The sequence below is a fragment of the Trachypithecus francoisi genome, unplaced genomic scaffold, assembly GCF_009764315.1.
Source record: "Trachypithecus francoisi isolate TF-2019V2 unplaced genomic scaffold, Tfra_2.0 Contig01585, whole genome shotgun sequence".
NCBI classification, from domain to species: Eukaryota; Metazoa; Chordata; class Mammalia; order Primates; family Cercopithecidae; genus Trachypithecus; species Trachypithecus francoisi.
In genome coordinates, this window is record NW_022681444.1 from 4,465,355 (window position 1) to 4,485,313 (window position 19,959).

The 19,959-nt window shown below is 41.9% G+C and overlaps 1 protein-coding gene across 4 annotated transcripts in view; it reads left to right on the plus strand.

The window, feature by feature from the left end:
- The window catches only part of ZBTB34 (zinc finger and BTB domain containing 34), a 25,591-nt gene extending 5,706 nt beyond the window's left edge, over positions 1-19,885 (plus strand). For all 4 annotated transcript variants that reach the window (XM_033191340.1, XM_033191354.1, XM_033191348.1 and 1 more), the window contains one exon: positions 13,390-19,885. In XM_033191340.1, coding sequence (XP_033047231.1) covers positions 13,390-14,914 — 1,525 coding nt within the window. In that variant the 3' untranslated portion in view covers positions 14,915-19,885. The remainder of the gene's footprint in view (positions 1-13,389) is intronic.
- Positions 19,886-19,959: the final 74 nt, after the last annotated feature.

Below are 19,959 nucleotides of genomic sequence, written 5' to 3' on the forward strand. Positions count from 1 at the left end.
GACCCTCCACCTTCCGACTGTGGCCTTCTCCTTCCGTGGCCTTCCTTGTCCCTGAGCCAGGGTCACTGCATGCTGCCTGCTCTACCCCAGACGCCGTCTGTCTGCATTCCCCTGTGCCCTGTTCCTGCTTTTCCTTCTGTCTGGAGTGTTCTTTCTTTTCCCTTTGAAATGCAAGGCCCTGTTCAAAAATATCTTCCTCCATGAAGTTTTCCTTTGTTCTATTTTGATTTTTTTAAAAATCTTTTTGGTCAAAAGTAATCAGCCTTGTATTGTTCCTTGTAGTTCTTTATTTCCGCCTCTATAACTGTCTGCTTGATACAATAATTATCCATTTGCAGCCCATCTTTCTCCTTTAGATTCTTTGGTTTAAAAAATTATATATTTGTAGGTACTAACCTACATGTCTTAAAAAAACTTTTAGTGAGAATAATACAGTTATTTGATTTTTTAAATGCAAAGGTATAAAGTCTGTTTCCCTTCCCTCTCCTTAGTCCTTAGTCCTTCCCCACAGTGACCACCATTAATAGTACCACATCGTTCCTTCCAGAATGGATACAGCAAGCAACATAATATAATTCCTTTACAAAATGTACATGAAGGGAGTGACATATATGCATACATATTAGTCTACATCTTGCTATTTTTGGCCAAATCTTAGCGCTCTTTCCATATCAAGGCATATACATCTACCCACTCTTAATAGTTGCATAGTATTTCATTGTCGATTATATTTTTTGAAACCAGTTTCCTTTGTGGGGGGGTTCTTTTTTTTTTTTTTGCTGTAGCAAAGAAAAATTCTTAGTGGTTATTTTCATTATATATCTCCTGCTACACTTTTGTAGGTCCTATATATTAGTAGGCTTAATTCCTCCCTGTTATTTGTAGACCAAATGGTAAATGCCTTTTAAATTTTGATAGATATTACCAAATTATTCATTCCTCAGGACTACACTTGCCAGCTCTTTTAAACTGTGTGCAAAGCTGATGGGTTAAAAATGGTATCTCATTATTTTTTCTTTTTGTATTTCAAACGTCTTTAATCAGAAGTAAATTTTAGCATCTTTGGTTCTTTTTTTGTCATTTTTCTTTTTTTCTTGAACTGTTTGTATCCTTTGCCCATTCTCCCATAGGGTTTTTTTGTGTATGTCACCTAATTTGATTTATAAATTAAGGAATTTGGAAAATAGTTCTTTGTCAAATATGCATATATTTTTCTTCAGTATATCATTTATCTTTTGGCTTTTGGGGCGAAGGGGTATTTTTTTTGTCATATACTTTTATGTTGTCGAATGTATTTGTCTTTGCCTTTGTGGCATCTGAGATTTATGTCATGCTTGGAAAGGCCTTTATGTCAGTATTATAAATAAGTTCACCCATGTTTTCTTTCATTTTTTTTTTTTTCGTGATAAATCTTTTTAAAATACTGGCATAGGAATAGAATGGCATTGAATGGAAAGTAGTAAGATCCTCCATACATTCCTCGGTGCTTTATAAGAAATTGGTTAACATGTGACACCTTTGAAAGTTCAGAGGAGCTGTGTTTGCAATTGGTGGGCCATGGTATTTTATGTGGCCCTCTAATGTTACATATAAGGGCAGTTATTGCCTTTTTGCCTCTTTTATTAACTCAGTGAGGGCGAGGAGCTGAATGGAAGAGCAGGGACTTGAGTCACTGGTTTCTGTTCACCCTTCTCAGCATCAGCCATGAATGTGACATGATGGTCACTTGCTTTTCCTGTCTTTGTCAAGTGGCTTTTTGTTCTTAAGCCCCTTCAGGTAAAATGCGTTAACCTGGATTGGGGTTATCTCTCCCTTGTGTGTTGTTGCAGAGCAGCCTTTTGCTGTCCTGATGCATGGGCGCAGTGATGGATTCTGTAGCTTTTTTGAGTGGGATCTTGCGAAGATGTCAAGCAGCATGACTTACCAAGCCTGTCGTCATATGGTTTCGCATCAGACCTTAATTTTCTTTTCAGCGCAGCCATGCGTGCTTATTTCCAGAGCCCTCGCTTTGGCTTTGGACTTCAGGTCTGTGGGAGGAGTGTCCCAGGATGGCTCGTGCGGTCATTTCCAGGCAGTGCCGCTCTCTCTGTGGCTTATACCCACAGTGCCTCACTGTGTGAGTGGCCTCCTGCTCTGGTTGCCCAGCCGGCTGTCACTCCGCAGTGTGTGTTCATTTCTCCCAAAGCTGCTCGCCTTCAGCTGTGCTCCCCTTTGCAGTTGGCGTCCCTGTCTGCCGTACTCTGGGCTTCGTCACTGCTTGGTCAGTCCTGGAGGGCCCCTCACAGTTTGCTCTTGCTTTCAGGGCGCCGGTCTCAATGCTGCTTTGAATTCTGTTGAACTTGGGCTGAACCCTGTGTCTTCTTGGCAGCATCTGCTCTCTGTGACTTTCACCTTCAAACACCAAAAGGACCGGTTTACTTGAGCCCTAGATCTGTGGTTTCTAATTAATTGAGGCTTTCGCATGTAAAGATAGCTTTTTATTTAAAGCAAGTAGAGTGAGTCAGGGTCCGGGGCTCTGAGGAGGAAAGGGGGATCAAAGCTGTGAATGTGGAGGGCATGATACACAGTGGCCGCAGGGGCCCGCCTGGAACATTTTTCTCTTCATAATCCTTACCTCTGCCGGTGATTCTGGTCTAGAAAAGAAGGAGATATTGCTCTACAAAGAGGGTGCTTCACTAAATTCCTACAGCTGAAATTGCTTGGTCACTGTGAATATGCACATATAATCTTGATGTATATTACTAAAATGCCCTCATTTGCCCTTCTGTATTCTGGGCAGCAATAGGGAGGATGTGTGCCCACTTGCACCCCCCGCCCCATCTCCATCCCTTTCCTTGACATCGTCCTAGGGCAGGAATGTAACATGGGGCAAGCTTGCTAGGGATAAAGGGTTGTTGTGTGGGGGCCTGGATGCGCATACTTCCGAAGGGTCCTGGGAAAGTCAGCTGCTTGGTTTCCTCATCTTTAAAATGGGGGCGGTAGTACCTGCCTTACAGGACAGGTTGGGAGGATTCAGAGACATACTGCATCCTAAGCCTTTACGACACGCCTGGCATGTATCACACATTCAGTAAAAGCTGGTCACGGATGATGATGGTGGTGGAGTGACTCTGCCAAGTAAAGGGGGAAGGCTGAGGGGCATGGCAGCAGGGGCAGTCATCCCCTTTTATAGTTGCCCAGGCTGATGCGGGGGCAGCTGGGTGCGTGGAAGTAGGAGAATGTCGGTCCTGCCCACATCAGAGGTGGTCCTTCCCAGAAGCTACCTGGGAGACCAGTGGTGGCCTTATGTGATCACGGCAGAGGCTGTGTGTGAGGTGAAAGCTATTTCACAGGTGTGAAATTATTCTCTTTCTTTGTAAGAAAGAATTCGGAAGTAAGAAATTAAAGAAGTTGAAAGAGCAGAAAGATTGACTTTCCGTTGATTGAGTGAACTGAAGAGACCTGTGAAGAAGTTGAGGAGGTGACAATTTTGAACTTCCCAAAAAACCATTTCAACAAAGTCCTATCCATGTGTATTTTTTAAAAGAAGTATTTCACATTTTTTTTCCCAGAGTATAGTTTTTACAAACAAAAACAAAATTTTGTTAAAATATATATTAATGATACTGAAAGTAAATTCAGCTTGTATGTGCTTGTTTTTTAAATTAAAATGATAGCAATGTAAATGTCTGATTTGGGTGTGGTTTTTTGCCTAGAATAATGTGACAGAAACACCTATGATTAATCTCCTGAATTAAAGAATTCTGGTTCTGATGGTTTTAGTGAGTGGAATAATCAAATTCATTATTGTTTTCTGAGGCAGCTGCAAACTTAATCTAAATGAAAAACATATAAATCACTACTCTGCATTATCAAAAATGAATTCCATTCCCATCGCTCTCTGAGTGGGGAGGAATCTGCATTAAGCCTCTATCAAACTGCAAGACTGGGACTTTTATTCATCTTTGAATTCCCTTTGGTTTTCTGTATGTAAGAGATTGATATTGAGTGAATATTTCCTATAAATGTATGAAAAATAATTTAAATTCCCAGTCAGTGTGCCATTTAGTGATTGCAATTAAATCTAATACTTGCAGCACATATGACAAAAGGCTAATTTCCTTAATTTGCGAAGAGCTCTGACAAATCAATAAAAAAGGCAAATAAGGGCAAAGGATATGAGTAGGCAGTTCAAAGACAAACTTAGACAAATTGCCATTAAACAGGAGAAAAGATATCAACCTCATTTATAATTAAACAAATGCAACCGGGCACAGTGGCTCACGCCTGTAATCCCAGCACTTTGGGAGGCCGAGGTGGGTGGATCACCTGAGGTCAGGAGTTCAAGAACAGCCTGGCCAACATGGTGAAACCTTGTCTCTACTAAAAATACCAAAATTAGCCAGGTGTGATGGCTTCCACCTGTGGTCTGAGCTATTAGGGAGACTGAGGCAGGAGAATCGCTTGAGCTTAGGAGGCAGAGGTTGCCTTGAGCAGAGATTGCACCACTGCACTCCAGCCTGGGCGACAGAGTGAGACTCTGTCTCAAAAAAAAAAAAAAAAAAGCACATCAAAACAATGAGGTACGTCTTTCACCTATCAGTTTGGCTGAAAAAGTGAAAAGGTTCGATACCCATTGCTGACAGTTATGGGGGAGCAGGCCCTTCCCTGTGAATGGATAATTGCTGCTGCCTCTTAGAGGGTAATTTGGCATTGTCAACTGAAATGAAAAATTTACAACAATTCTGCTAGAAGTTGAGACTACAGATTTACTTACATAAGAAAGCCAGATGTAACTGAGGGGTGTGTGTGTGTGTTGTGGGGTGACATTCTGTGTTTGTAATGGCTATCTTAGTATCAACTGGGAACTGGTTAAGTACGTTGTGATATAGCCATCCATGGAATACTATGAAGTTAGAAGAAAATAGGTCAATGTGTATGTGTTGCTATGGAAAGATTTTTTTTCTTTTTCTTTTTTTTTTTTTTGGACAGAGTCTTGCTCTTTTGCCAGGCTGGAGTGCAGATAGTGCTATCTCGGCTCACTGCAACCTCCGCCTCCCAGGTTCAAGTGATTCTCCTTCATCAGCCTCCCGAGTAGCTGGGATTACAGGCGCGCCCTACCACACCCAGCTAATTTTGTATTTTTAGTAGTCTTGATCTTTTGACCACGTGATCCACCCACCTCGGCCTCCCAAAGTGCTGAGATTAAGACGGAAAGATTTTAAGGTATATTAAATACATTTCTTTAAAGTAGGGTACAGAACAGTTTATGCTGATAGATGTTTTGAATTTTCTCTGAAAGAATACGCCAAAACTCCTACCAGTGATTATCTTTGGAAAGAGGGGCTGGGGGAAAGTTTTATTAGTTCTGTTCTATGATCTGAAGTTCTACCATATGCATATATTTTATTTTAAAGATAAAATTAATTAAAAATTGGCCAGATGCAGTGGCTCATGTCTGTAATTCCAGCACGTTGGGATGCCAAGGTGGGAGGATCCCTTGAGGCCAAGAATTCGAGACCAGCCTGGGTAACATAGTGAGACCCTGTCTCTACAAATTTATTTATTTATTTATTTATTTGAGACGGAGTGAGGCCGAGAATTCGAGACCAGCTTGGGTAACGTAGTGAGACCCTGTCTCTACAAATTTATTTATTTATTTATTTATTTATTTATTTATTTATTTATTTGAGACGGAGTGAGGCCGAGAATTCGAGACCAGCTTGGGTAACGTAGTGAGACCCTGTCTCTACAAATTTATTTATTTATTTATTTATTTATTTGAGACGGAGTGTCGCTCTTGTTGCCCAGGCTGGAGTGCAATGGCATGATTTTGACTCACTGCAACCTCCACCTCCCAGGTTCAATCAATTCTCAGCCTCCAGAGTAGCTGGGATTACAGGCGCCCACCACCATGCCCGCCTAATTTTTTTGTATTTTTAGTAGAGACAGGGTTTCGCCGTGTTGGCCAGGCTGGTCTCAACCTCCCGACCTGAGGTGCTCCACCTGCCTCGGCCTCCCAAAGTGCTGGGATTACAGGTGTGAGCCACCGTGCCCGGCCTACAAAAAAATTTTTTAAAAGCTGGGCATGGTGGTGCGTGCCTATAGTCCCAGCTACTCAGGAGGCTGAGGTGGGAGGATAGCTTGGGCCCAGGAGGTTGAGGCTACACTGAGCCAAGATTGTGCCACGGTACTCCAGCCTGGGTGACAGAGTGAGATCCTGTCTCTAAGAAAAAAATGTAATTCAGGCCGGGCGCGGTGGCTCAAGCCTGTAATCCCAGCACTTTGGGAGGCCGAGATGGGCGGATCACGAGGTCAGGAGATTGAGACCATCCTGGCTAACACTGTGAAACCCCGTCTCTACTAAAAAATACAAAAAACTAGCCGGGCGAGGTGGCGGGCGCCTGTAGTCCCAGCTACTCGGGAGGCTGAGGCAGGAGAATGGTGTGAACCCGGGAGGTGGAGCTTGCAGTGAGCTGAGATCCGGCCACTGCACTCCAGCCCGGGCGACAGAGTGAGACTCGGTCTCAAAAAAAAAAAAAAGAAAAAAGAAAAAATGTAATTCAAAATTGATCTAACTTAGGTGTAGACCCACTGGCATTCCACACAGGGGAGAAAATCAAGACCTTCAAGAAACCAATGAGTAGCGCATGTTGCAAAACTGCCAGTACAGAGGGATAGAGGATCACATTTGAACTCGAAGTGTGCCTACATAAGAGGCTCTGACCTCCTCTATCCTGGGATCACTGGACCTGACAAATCCACACATGGGGTGTAGAACTTGTGATCGATGATGAGTTTCTCTCCCTTTAGTCTGGTCATATGGCTCAGACTGAAATTAACTGTAAGTTCACTATGTGCCAGTCATTTAGAAGCTTCTTGTTCAAGAGTGTGGCTTGTTAGCAGCTCTAGGGGGGAATCTTTGAATCTCATTGTCACTGTGGAAAGGAAGTGTTAATGTAAGGGAGAGGAGAGCAAAGCACTTCCTTTCTCATATTGCGGAAAAATGGAATCCCTTTCTTAGGTGTTAATCGTGGCGTTCCGCTTTTCTCAGTGATTATCTTTCAAGTGTTGTTCTCCACCTTTCTTCTGCTAAGCAGATAAGAAAAAACCACACAGAGAAGGAAGCCTCATTGGGAAGCTGTTTTCAGTTGTACATTCTATTTCAGAAATGCTGTGTTGCATTCCTTTCTGTACTGGTTTTCGCCCTGCAGTCCACACCTTTAAAAAGCCCTAACCCACCTTCCTTTTGTCCTTGCATTCCAAAAGTCACTATTTATACACCCCATGTCATGAGAATGCTGTGATGAATAGGTAACATTTGACTATTTGTTAGGTGCCAGCTGAGTTGCATTTTTATAAGTTTTGCCAATTTGAGAAAGAAGTATTTTGTCTCATGTTTATGCATTTATTTATTTTTGAGATCGTGGCTCACTCTGTCACCCAGGCTGGAGGGTAGTGGCACAATCTCAGCTCATTGTAACCTTGGCCTCCAGTACTCAAGCCATCCTCCCACCTCAGCCCCCCGAGTACCTGGGACTACAGGTGCCCACCACCTTGCCCTACTAATTTTTGTATTTTTAGTAGATACGAGGTTACACCATGTTGGCCAGGCTGGTCTCAAACTCCTGAGCTCAAGCAATAGGCCCAATTTGGCCCCCCAAAGTGCTGGGATTACATGTGTGAACCACTGTGCCTGGCCTCATATTGATGTTGCTTTACTGATAAAGTTGTTAAGCATTTTTTTTTTCTTTTTTTGAGACAGAGTCTCGCTCTGTCGACCAGGCTGGAATGCAATGGTGCGATCTCAGCTCACTGCAACCTCCACCTCCAGGGTTCAAGCATTTCTCCTGCCTCAGCCTCCCGAGTACCTTGGATTACAGGTGCCCGCCACCACACCTGGCTAACTTTTTTATTTTTAGTAGAGAGAGGGTTGCACCAGGTTGGCCAGGCTTGTCTCGAACTCCTGACCTCAGATGTTTCACCCGCCTCGGCCTCCCAAAGTGCTGAGATTACAGATGTGAGCCACCATGCCCGGCCTAAGCATTTTTTCTCTATATCTAAAGGCTATTTTAATTTCTTTCTAAAAGCGTCTGTTCATAGTCACTTTTTTCAGTTGTTTCATTTGGCTTTTATTGATTTGTGAGAGACTGCTGTTTATGTTCTAAGTATTTTTTTATTGTTTTCTACCTCTTTTTTTTTTTGCTAAAAAGTATTTTTTAAATATATAAAAGTTGTATTTCTTCTGTAGTTAAATCTGCATTTCTTCTTCTGGTATCTTTGTGTGCTTAGAGAAACCTCTAGAAGTTATTTTGGGGTATGCTGTGAAGAAGTATCTAAATTTATTATTAATTCAGATTCTCTAAGCAGCATCTATTTCAGTAATTCTCCCCTTTTTACTTGCTTGAAATGGCCCATGAGGCCATCTCAGTCTGATTTCCTCATGTGGCTTCTGCCCTGCCCCTTGCGCCTTGTTCTAGCTGTGTACACACTTCCAGCATGTCCTTCCTCCCCAACCCTTTGTACGTGTGATTCCTTCTGTCTGGACAGGTTCCCTGCAGCACCCTGATACCTACATGTATCTGACTAACCTTTACTTGTCCTTTAGTTCTTATTTAAAATAGCAGTTGTTCATGTAGGCTTCTCTGACCACTCCCTCATCGTGAAAGATCTCATAGCTTTTATCATGATTTATGATGAGAGAATTAAAACTCCAATGGATCCCTAGTGCCTGACACTTAATACATACTTAGCCGATGAATTATAGCCCAGTCATACATTTTGACATCTGTAAGTTCCGTTGTATTTGTCTATTTCTAACATTTCTTTAGTATTCCAGATCTGCACTATCCAGTTTGGTGGCCACTGACCACATGCGACTATTGAGCACATGGAATGTGGTTAGTCCAAACCGAGCCATGCTGTGTGTAACATACACATCAGAGTTCAGAGACCTAGTGTGAAAAGAATGTCAAATGTCTCAGCTTTCTAATATTGATTACATGCTGCGATGATGTGTTGGGTTGTATAACATATTACTACAATTTGTTTTTTTAACTTTTAAAAAATGTAACTGCTAGAAAACATTAAATTACACATGCAGGTCTTACATTTATGTTGGACCACAGTGTTCTAGATGAATTTTAAAATCATTTTGTCAGGTTTCTAAGAAAAGATTTCATCAGGCTATGTTATATTTATAAATTAATTTTGGGGGTAGAGTGTCTCTCTTTACAGTATTGAATCATCCCGCCAGAAGCATATTCCCTCTCTTCATTTATACAGGCTTTTGTCCATATTAAAGTGAGTTGTATTTTTCTTGTTGACCCTGTTTTTTGCTTATCTTCCCCTACCCCTAGGTATTTTCTAGTTCCTGTCGCTATATTGTTGGTTGCACCTTATTGTCATTACCTTACCTGTTTTTTGTGTGTAATTTTTTGAAACCCCCCACTTAGTAGATGCCGATTCTAACATTTTCCAAGTGATTCTCTTGGGGCTTCTGTGTAAATAATCTGCATGTTACATCTGCACGTAATAGTCATTTTGTCTCTTTTTTAATGGCTGCTTGCCTTAATGTTCCCTTGTCTTGTTGCTTTGGCTGGAAGTTCTAAACTAATCTTAAGTAAGAGTCATGATGGCAGATAACCTTGTATATCTTCCCAGGCACTGATGGGAATGACCTTACTAAAGTGTTTACCGAAGTGTGCTCCAGGGAACACTCATTCTTGGGGAATATTAATATGTGTACCTTGAGAGAACAGTTCCACCATTAAATGATTTTGCAAACTGCTGAGTTAAGCAGGATTCTTGTCTGCAGGACTTTTCAGATAGGATATTATTGCTAATGTGTGTTTTAATCCCTAGGAGGTGAGGATATTGGGGCCAGCTCTTGGGCTTGGGTTCTACTAAATACATTTTGGGAAATGCAGACATCATGTTTCCTTTTTTCCTTTCCCTCCCTCCTCCCTCCCTCCCTTCCTTCCGTTCCCTTTTTTCTCCCCCTTCACCTTCCCCTTCCACTTCCCTTTCCCCTTCCCCTTCTTCTCCTTCCTTCCTTCCTTCCTTCCCTCCTTCCCTCCTTCCTTCCTTCCTTCTTTTCCCTATTAAGTATACTAACATATGCAGTGTTTCCTTTTTAAGGATGATGTTGCCATTGGTTTGTAGTAGATACACTTTATTAAGAAACTATTGTTCTGTTTCTAGCCTACTGAGTATTTTCGCCTTACTCTGAAAGGGCATTTAACTTTCTCTCACATGCATTTTTGACATAATATTGATTTGGTCATGTGGGTTTTTCTCCTTGACTTTTTGATGTTGCAAATTATATTCGTCTATTTATTTCTGAACATGTAGCCATCCTTACATTTGTGAAACAGCTCTTCTTGGTCATAATATATTATTATTATTATTATTATTTTTTTTTTTTTTTTTTCTTTTTTTGAGACGGAGTCTCGCTCTGTCGCCCGGGCTGGAGTGTAGTGGCCGGATCTCAGCTCACTGCAAGCTCCGCCTTCCGGGTTCACGCCATTCTCCTGCCTCAGCCTCCCGAGTAGCTGGGACTACAGGCGCCCGCCACGTCGCCCGGCTAGTTTTTTGTATTTTTAGTAGAGACGGGGTTTCACAGTGTTAGCCAGGATGGTCTCGATCTCCTGACCTCGTGCTCCGCCCATCTCGGCCTCCCAAAGTGCTGGGATTACAGGCTTGAGACACCGCGCCCGGCCAATATATTATTTTAATAGGTTGTATTTGCTAGCATTTCTGTTAGGACTTTAAAATCTATTTATTTAGATGAAGTAGACAGTTTTCTTCTTTCTGCTATTTGTCATCTTCTGCTATCAGATTTGTGCCATATGAACTGAGATGCTTTAAATGTTTTTACATGCATCTAGAACAGTGTGAACGGCCTGAAGATCATTTGTGCCTTGGCACTTCTGTTTCTTATTTAGTTCTGCCAATTTATGTTATCCTAAAAATATGTTCATTTCATACAGATTTCAAATTGATTTCAATCATAAATCTAGGATAAATAAGGGCGCAGTATTCCTCTTTGACTAAAATGTTTTAACTCAAATTTTGATGTGATTAAAAAAAAAGTTCGGACATGATCTAGGCACATTTAACTGATCCTTTCCTGTGAGAGTCTTAGACTTAGTTGCATGTTGTCTTGTCGTGAAATTTAAAAATTCCCTCTGTGATTATGTGCTGCTTTTCTGTATTAGTTATTTTCCTACTGTCTTTGGGCATCATTTGTTTTTCCTTTTCTGACCTCCTAAGTTCAGTCATTTCATTTGTTTTTAGTATTTATTGTTTAATGATTAAAACTCTTAAGGCACTGACTTTTCCTGTTACAGCTTTTTGTTATTTTTTTTTTCAAAACACCCAACATTTCATTTTGAAAAACTTCAAACAGAAAAGGTGAGAGAATTTCACAATAAGTGCCCAAATATCCACAATGTAGACCCTACAATTGTTAACTTTTTACTGTGTTTGCTTTATCATATATTGGTCCATCTCTTTTTTGGAGATACATTCTCAAGTAAGTTGAAGATATGAGTAAACTTCACTCCTAAAGCCAGATTTTATGTGTTTTCTCATTGTCTAAGTAATTTTATTCCATTTAGATTTTTTTCTGATCTAATACTTAGGAGATATTTACATTTCTTTTGGTCAGGTTTTAAAATATAATTGTTAGATCCGGTTTTGTTGTGTTTGGGTGAGAGGATGGAGCCTGGACTATGTATACTTAAGTAGTTCTGAGCAGTCTGGTGCTGCAGATGTTCAGGCCACAGGAAGGAAACCTGTTGTAGGTGTGCCACAACTGTGGCACACACCTTTTGATGTGTCCATCACCCTTTCACTCCTGTTGTCTAAAATAACTACTGTTTAAAAATACTGTCTTGGCCGAGTGCGGTGACTCACGCCTGTTATCTCAGCACTTTGGGAGGCTGTGGCGGGCAGATCACTTGAGGTCAGGAGTTCGAGACCACCCTGGCCAACATGGTGAAACCCCATCTCTACTAAAAATACAAAAACTAGCTGGGTGTGGTGGCGGGTGCCTGTAGTCCCAGCTACTCAGAAGGCTGAGACAGGAGAATCACTTGAACCCAGGAGGCGGATGTTGCAGTGAGCCAAGATCATGCCATTGCACTCCAGCCTGTGTGACAGAGCAAGATTTTGTCTCAAAAAAAAAAAAAAAGTAATAATAATAATAATACTGCACTGAAGGAGACCAAGCATAGTAAGTCTCAGCCAAACTAACCCAACCCAAAAGAGATATAAAGGTGTACACAGCTGAAGGGCAAACACACAAATCAAGACAGTAATACTGAAAAGGGTTTTAGCTCCATTTATTGTATCCAGTGTGCTGCATAGTTGAAAAATACCAATCAGAAATACACAAGTAAGGCAGAACATTTTTAGATGAATTTAGTTTTGTTTTTGTTTGTTTGATTTTTTTTTTTTTTTTTTTCTTGAGAAGGAGTCCATTCTGTCACCTAGGCTGGGGTACAGTGGTGTGCTTTTGGCTCACTGCAACCTCCGCCTTCTGGGGTCAAGCGATTCCCCTGCTGCAGCCTCCCTAGTAGCTGGGATTACAGGCGCACAACACCACACCAGGCTAATTTTTTTTTTGAGACGGACTCTCGCTCTGTTGCCCAGGCTGGAGTGCAGTGGTGCAATCTCAGCTCACTGCGAGCTCTGCCTCCCGGGTTCACGCCATTCTCCTGCCTCAGCCTCCCGAGTCGCTGGGACTACAGGTACCTGCCATCGTGCCTGGCTAATTTTTTTTTTTTTTTTTTTTTTTGGTATTTTTAGTGGAGACAGGGTTTCACCATGGTCTCGATCTCTTGACCTTGTGATCCACCTGCCTCGGCCTCCCAAAGTGCTGGGATTACAGGCGTGAGCCACTGTGCCTGACCACACCAGGCTAATTTTTGTATTTTTAGTAGAGATGGAGTTTCACAATGTTGGCCAGGTTGGTCTCAAACTCCTGACCTCAAGTGCCTCCCAAAGTGCTGGGATTACAGGTGTAAGCCACTGCGCCTGGCCTGAATTTAGTTATTTTTCACAAAGTACTTCAAACCCTCAAAAGTACTTGAAATGGGGAAATATTTGTCCTAAAAGAACACCAGTTTCTCAGAGCCAAAATAGTCCTACTCTGTGTAAAATATTTTACTTTTGATCAAGGTGAATGTTAGGCAACGGTGACACTAGGCTAATTGATCATTCGTTTATTTGGCTTTTGGTGAATTAACCAAAACATGAAAGACTAAAACAAGGGGAAAAATTGCTTCAGGCAGATTTTAGGAGGTTTGATAGCCACAATGGTATTGTCGTTGTAAGCTTGTGTTTGTGCCGCTTGTACTTAGTGAGGAGTCACTGGTGAATGATGCACACTCTCTCTCTCCGCAGAGTACGCTTCATGTCAGTAGAAATGGACAGCAGCAGTTTTATTCAGTTTGATGTGCCCGAGTACAGCAGCACCGTTCTGAGCCAGCTAAACGAACTCCGCCTGCAGGGGAAACTATGTGACATCATTGTACACATTCAGGGTCAGCCATTCCGAGCCCACAAAGCAGTCCTTGCTGCCAGCTCCCCATATTTCCGGGACCATTCAGCGTTGAGTACCATGAGTGGCTTGTCAATATCAGTGATTAAAAATCCCAATGTGTTTGAGCAGTTGCTTTCTTTTTGTTACACTGGAAGAATGTCCTTGCAGCTGAAGGATGTTGTCAGTTTTCTGACTGCAGCCAGCTTTCTTCAGATGCAGTGTGTCATTGACAAGTGCACGCAGATCCTAGAGAGCATCCATTCTAAAATCAGCGTTGGAGATGTTGACTCTGTTACCGTCGGTGCTGAAGAGAATCCCGAGAGTCGAAACGGAGTGAAAGACAGCAGCTTCTTTGCCAACCCAGTGGAGATTTCTCCTCCATATTGCTCTCAGGGACGGCAGCCCACCGCAAGCAGTGACCTCCGGATGGAGACGACCCCCAGCAAAGCTCTGCGCAGCCGCTTACAGGAGGAGGGGCACTCAGACCGCGGGAGCAGTGGGAGCGTTTCTGAGTATGAGATTCAGATAGAGGGGGACCATGAGCAAGGAGACCTGTTGGTGAGGGAGAGCCAGATCACCGAGGTGAAAGTGAAGATGGAGAAGTCTGACCGGCCCAGCTGTTCCGACAGCTCCTCCCTGGGTGATGATGGGTACCACACTGAGATGGTTGATGGGGAACAAGTTGTGGCAGTGAATGTGGGCTCCTATGGTTCTGTGCTCCAGCACGCATACTCCTATTCCCAAGCAGCCTCACAGCCGACCAATGTATCAGAAGCTTTTGGAAGTTTGAGTAATTCCAGCCCATCCAGGTCCATGCTGAGCTGTTTCCGAGGAGGGCGTGCCCGCCAGAAGCGGGCCTTGTCTGTCCACCTGCACAGTGACCTGCAGGGCCTGGTGCAGGGCTCTGACAGTGAAGCCATGATGAACAACCCCGGGTATGAGAGCAGCCCCCGGGAGAGGAGTGCGAGAGGGCATTGGTACCCGTACAATGAGAGGTTGATCTGTATTTACTGTGGAAAGTCCTTCAACCAGAAAGGAAGCCTTGACAGGCACATGCGACTCCATATGGGAATCACCCCCTTTGTGTGCAAGTTCTGCGGGAAGAAGTACACACGGAAGGACCAACTGGAGTACCACATCCGGGGCCATACAGATGATAAACCATTCCGCTGTGAGATCTGCGGCAAGTGCTTTCCATTCCAAGGTACCCTCAACCAGCACCTGCGGAAAAACCACCCGGGCGTTGCTGAAGTCAGGAGTCGCATTGAGTCCCCCGAGAGAACAGATGTGTACGTGGAACAGAAACTAGAAAATGACGCATCAGCCTCAGAGATGGGCTTAGATTCCCGGATGGAAATTCACACAGTGTCTGATGCTCCCGATTAAGATGGTAAAGAAGTGCACCCAAACAAAGCACATTAATCAATGCATATTTGTGATTTGCTTTGTTGTAATCTTTGGTTTTCCCAACCATCTGGAAATCTCTTGGTCTCTTGGCAGTTTTTCTAAAGTTTCTGGATGGAACACTTCGTTGTGTTTATCCTTTCCCCTGCCCTCCCTCCCCGAAGGAGCTCAAAGCATGAAGGGCAACGCATCCAGGGAAAACACAGGCTGACAGTATTCCTCTTTGGCTGAACTCTTAATCCAAAACCTGCCAGTGATTTAGCTATGCCAACTGGTTGACCCTCCATTCTCTGCCAAGAGGCATACTCTCTCTCATTGTGTGCGCTGGCAGCAGTGCACTTCCATGGAGGGAGATTAGGATGCCATCAGCTGATACAAATGGGTAACCTTTTCTAATTTAAAATTCCTTTTAGGGGGTAGTTAGACAATTTATATATATATATAATAAAACTATTATATATATAGTATATATACATTCTCAAATTTGATTTTATTCTGGTTGAGGTGAATGTAAGAGGAATATATAATTTAATACAATGTGAACAGGGCTTCTGAGTCTGTCTCATCCCTACCTAATATGTTAGGGTTTTGTCCCTTCATTTCCCTTACAAAAGAATGTTAGTAGGTTTATATTAATCATTGTGTCCAAAAGCAAGCAAAGCAAATCACAGTGTTCACAGCTCTGCTTCATAACAAATACATAAACCAAATGCCATAAAATTTCTTCAACTCTAGTTGGAAACCGTTTGGAATTTTTGTTAGTTGTCCAGCAGGTAAGCTGGATGACCTGTGGTGCTGACCTTTTTACATAGTGTAGTGTTATATTAGCCAACCCCAAAGGAGCAGTGGTTTTCAAGGTTTTTACTGGCCTACAAATCTACCTTCATTCCGTACTGTAGAAACATACATACCAGGTAACTAAATCGAATCACTCTCTATCATGAGTTAGTACTCACTCGCACTTAAGGAAAGGGATTTGTAGTTCTGTCTACAAAATTCTCCAAGCAGTGTTGTGGTTTTTTTTTTTTTCTTTTCTTTCTTTCTCTTTTCAAACAGCCAGTTCAGGTGCACAGCAACTTTTTCTACATGCAGTTCCCAGGGAAACTGCAGAACTTAGAATTTGTACTTTTTGTAAAGCTATACTCTATGGGAATTGCAAGCAATATATCTATCTTAGTATTGTGTGTGCTAATGAGAGCCTCAGTGGCTCCCCCACTCTCTCAGTGTTTCCTGCTTAAAGAACCAACAGTTTAAAAGCCCTCTAAGATATTCTGTGTGTCACCAAATCTGTGTGTCACCATTTTTTGTCATGTGGTGCTATTTTTGTTAAGTGTCTTTTTAGGTCAGTATAGTTGTAGAAAATGTGAAATCTAATGGTAATAATGAATTATAATTGTTTTCCTCTCTTGAGTTCGTAGCTTGAAAAGAGACCTCAAAAGCATGTGCTGGCAAACACATTACTGTATGAAAAGATACCTGAGTCCTATTTGAATAATGTTTTATTAGTACTTTCGGAAATGTCTTCAGTTCTGTATTGTGTTCACATACACAAACAGGCTTTACAAGATTGCTTCGGTACTGTAAACTCTGGCAGAGAGTAATTTTATAGGCGGTTTGGTGGTGAGTTTGTGCTGCAGGCTGCCTGTGGGATGTCAGCGTTCTGGTATCTGGCTGAGAACCTGGGGTCTGAGATGCACAACCAGTGCACCTCCATAGGAGAACAGTGCAGCCACCTAAAAGAAAAACGAACAAAGGACCAGCCTCAGAGGCTAGAAGTTAAAGGAATACAGAATTTGATGTTTGCTGGTTTTCTGTGCTTTTTTGGCTCTTAAAATACCAATGGTGGATTGTTTTTTTGTTTTTGTTTTTTGCTTTGAGAAAAAAAAAAGTCATTCAAGCCCTTTGTGTGTAATAGCCCCCAGGGGTGGCAGCTGTGCAGTCGCATCTCTTTAGCACACAGGATCTGTTCACGTGTGAACTGCTGCGCTACACATCAGTGTTAACTCCCTACAGATTACACTCTAATCCCGCTGCTCCCGAGGAGCGGCTTTTGCTAAATCGGGTATATAGTATGCCTTTTTCCTCGTCAAACTGCCTAAGTAGGGGTTTGTTCTCTCCCTGAAGCACTTGTTCAACTCCTGTTAAAGCCGCGTGCCTCAAGGGGAGGCTGGACCCTAAGTGTTTACCCACTTAAATATGTTCTGGGGTTTCAGGTAAATGTTGGTGATTTTTTTTTTCCTTACATGAATAAGTTTGGTTTTGATTATTTTTTAATTGAATGCAAAAAATTTGTGTTGTGATACAAATTAAGTTTGTGACAAGAAATGCCCAAATCCAAGGACATAAGAGGTCAAGCTCAGGGAAGGAACCTCCTTTTCACTCAGGCTTGGGGCCTTCAGCGAGGTCTCCAGAGCATTCCGTGGTATGAGAGACAGTGAGGAGGGAGGGCACCTGGTGCGGGCACCTCCAGCGTCCTGGCTCTTGGCATTGTCCGTCTTAACCTTATTTACATGGAGTTCTTTGTATTTGTAAATCTGTTTAACTGGTTTGAGTTTACCAAAGAGTGACTTATCCAAAATTGTCTTTGACAAAAATATCCATTGCTTTGATTGTACGGTTCAGGTTCAAACATTGTAATGGGACTGTTAAGGGGCAGAAAATTGATTGAGTTTCTCTCTAAGAATCATGATTCCACATTTTGCAAGTTCCACTTGCTCCCATTCGTGTTGCTAACACTTTACCCTTTCCACTGCTCGCAGTGTTAAGAATGAATTCTCAAGCCATAACACAGTACTGTAAAGTTCCGCAGGGCTTCGAGGGAGGCAGCGCCTAGGCCAGCACGGAGCTGTGTAGCCTCTCTGAGCGTTCGCACTGTCATGCTTCCCAGGGGCGTGACTGGTGAGAGATTAACTCCATTCAGATCGGGCAGCAGCAATTAATTGTGCCTTGCCGCATGAGGATGTGTCAGGAGGATTAACATGACCACAGAACCGAAACATTCTCTCCCTGAAGTTCACTTCACGTCTCCGCAGACGAAGTACGCTGTGTAACTCCTTAGAGCAACTCTTTTTGGAAAGCAAAGTCCCTATTTCTGTACAGTTTTAGGTAAGGTGTTTCATTTATAACAGATGCAGAAATCAATTAAGATAAAGTGATATGTGAAGAAATCTTTTACAGTAAAATATATCCTAAATTCATATAGGCTTGTTCATAATTGAGTCTCTTCTTGAGCTACCTTTTCAATATTAGACAATGTGAAGACAGTGACAGCGTCCTTTTCTAGAGATACTTAGCCTGTTATTACAAACTGTGAAGACAAAGAATTTTATACTTTTACTAATGTTTGTGGTTTTAAACAGTTATTTTCATTCTAATCAGTTCTCTACCCTCTAATTTCTACTAAAGCTGTAAATACATTTAGAAATTATATTTGTAAATACAGTATATGGAGACAAGTTAATTTTTTGGTCAGTGGAAAAAGCCTCCCAACCAATTGGCTCTGCCTTGGCAGTTGTGTTTTTTGTTTTTTTTTGTTTTTTTTTTTTTAGTTTAGGTTTTTTGTTTTTTTTTTCTTAACAGCAGAAAGGATACTGTCGGTTCACTGTTGAGCAGAATATACTGTAGAACGAAATTGATAATTTTGAAATCTTCCAGAGCATGAGTAAATGTCTTTTCTAATGATAGCAAATATAACCAACTCTTTGTTTTTCCCTTAGCCCAGACCATATAGGCCTGCGTATTTTGTGTGTGGTTTTGTTTTTATTTTTGTTCTTACAGCCTAGACTCTAGGAAGAATTTGCAGGAACACAAAACAAGGGCTGGGGGGAATATCATCTATGTGAATGAGCTTTACTTTAAAGAGATCAATGTATTTTATTTTATCAACTTTTTCTCTTAGTTACTGTGATTTTTGTTGTTGTTGTCCTCATTATTGTTAAATTCTGTAATGGTTTCCTGTGAAGCCTCCACTGAAAGGGACTCAAATATGCAACACCTAAACTATTTTCCAAGGGCACATGCCCCTTGAATGGTGCTTCTAGACTGGTCAGGGTTATTTATTAAATTTTATATATGAAAGTATTGGGGAATTATGTAAATTCTTTATATGAAACTAGTTCATAAATCATAGATTTCATATTACTCAGTGCAACTGAACTAAAAGTTCAGAAAAGTCATTCACATTGTTCCAAATTTGTAATGGTTGTCACATGTCACATGCGTCTTTTTCAGTAAGTGCCAGAGTGTTCCCACTGTTTCTGCCCAGTGCTTGACTTCTCGACCCAGAAGGGAACTTGCTTTCTCTGGTTCCCTCCCTGGGTCTGGCACAGACAGGGCTATTGTAGTTCTTGATCAAGTCCTGGAGTCAGCCTTGCCTGGCTCTCCTTGTAGCAGATTCAGTCCACAGACCTCTTGCTGCCCCTCAGTGACAAGTATGCTGTGAATTCAACCTTTGGACTTGCTGCCCAAGCCTTTGGTTGCTGCCCTGACTATTGTAAGAGGTAAACTTACCTGGTTTGTTTGAGAATGACCATTTTCCTAATGTGAAAACCATCTCTCTCACCACTTTTATTAGTAGGGCTAACATTTTTTTCCGTTATAAATGGTTGAGCAATTTGAATGACTTAACACAGTGTCATTATCTTGCAATATAAACTGGTAACCTCACAACTCCACACTTCATCACCATATGAAGTAAATGAAGCTAGCTAAGCGGATGCTGTATCAACTAGTAACTTGCCATTAAGGATTATTTTATAGCATGAATTTAAGACTATTTATTCAAATGATATTTTACTCTTGTATTCACTTTGTTTTAGATTTGTGACATGAATATTTCAGTGCTGCTTAATTTTGTTCTGAATTCTTGTTTCTTGCTTGTAAATGGCTTTTTTTATGGTATAAATAAAGTCAATGGACATTGCTGTTTGTAAATAAAAATGCTGCTAGAGCAAATGTGCTGTGGTCTCCCTCTGCGTGGGCCCCCTGAGCTTTGGTGAGTGTCACTGGCTCTGACAAACATCTGCAGT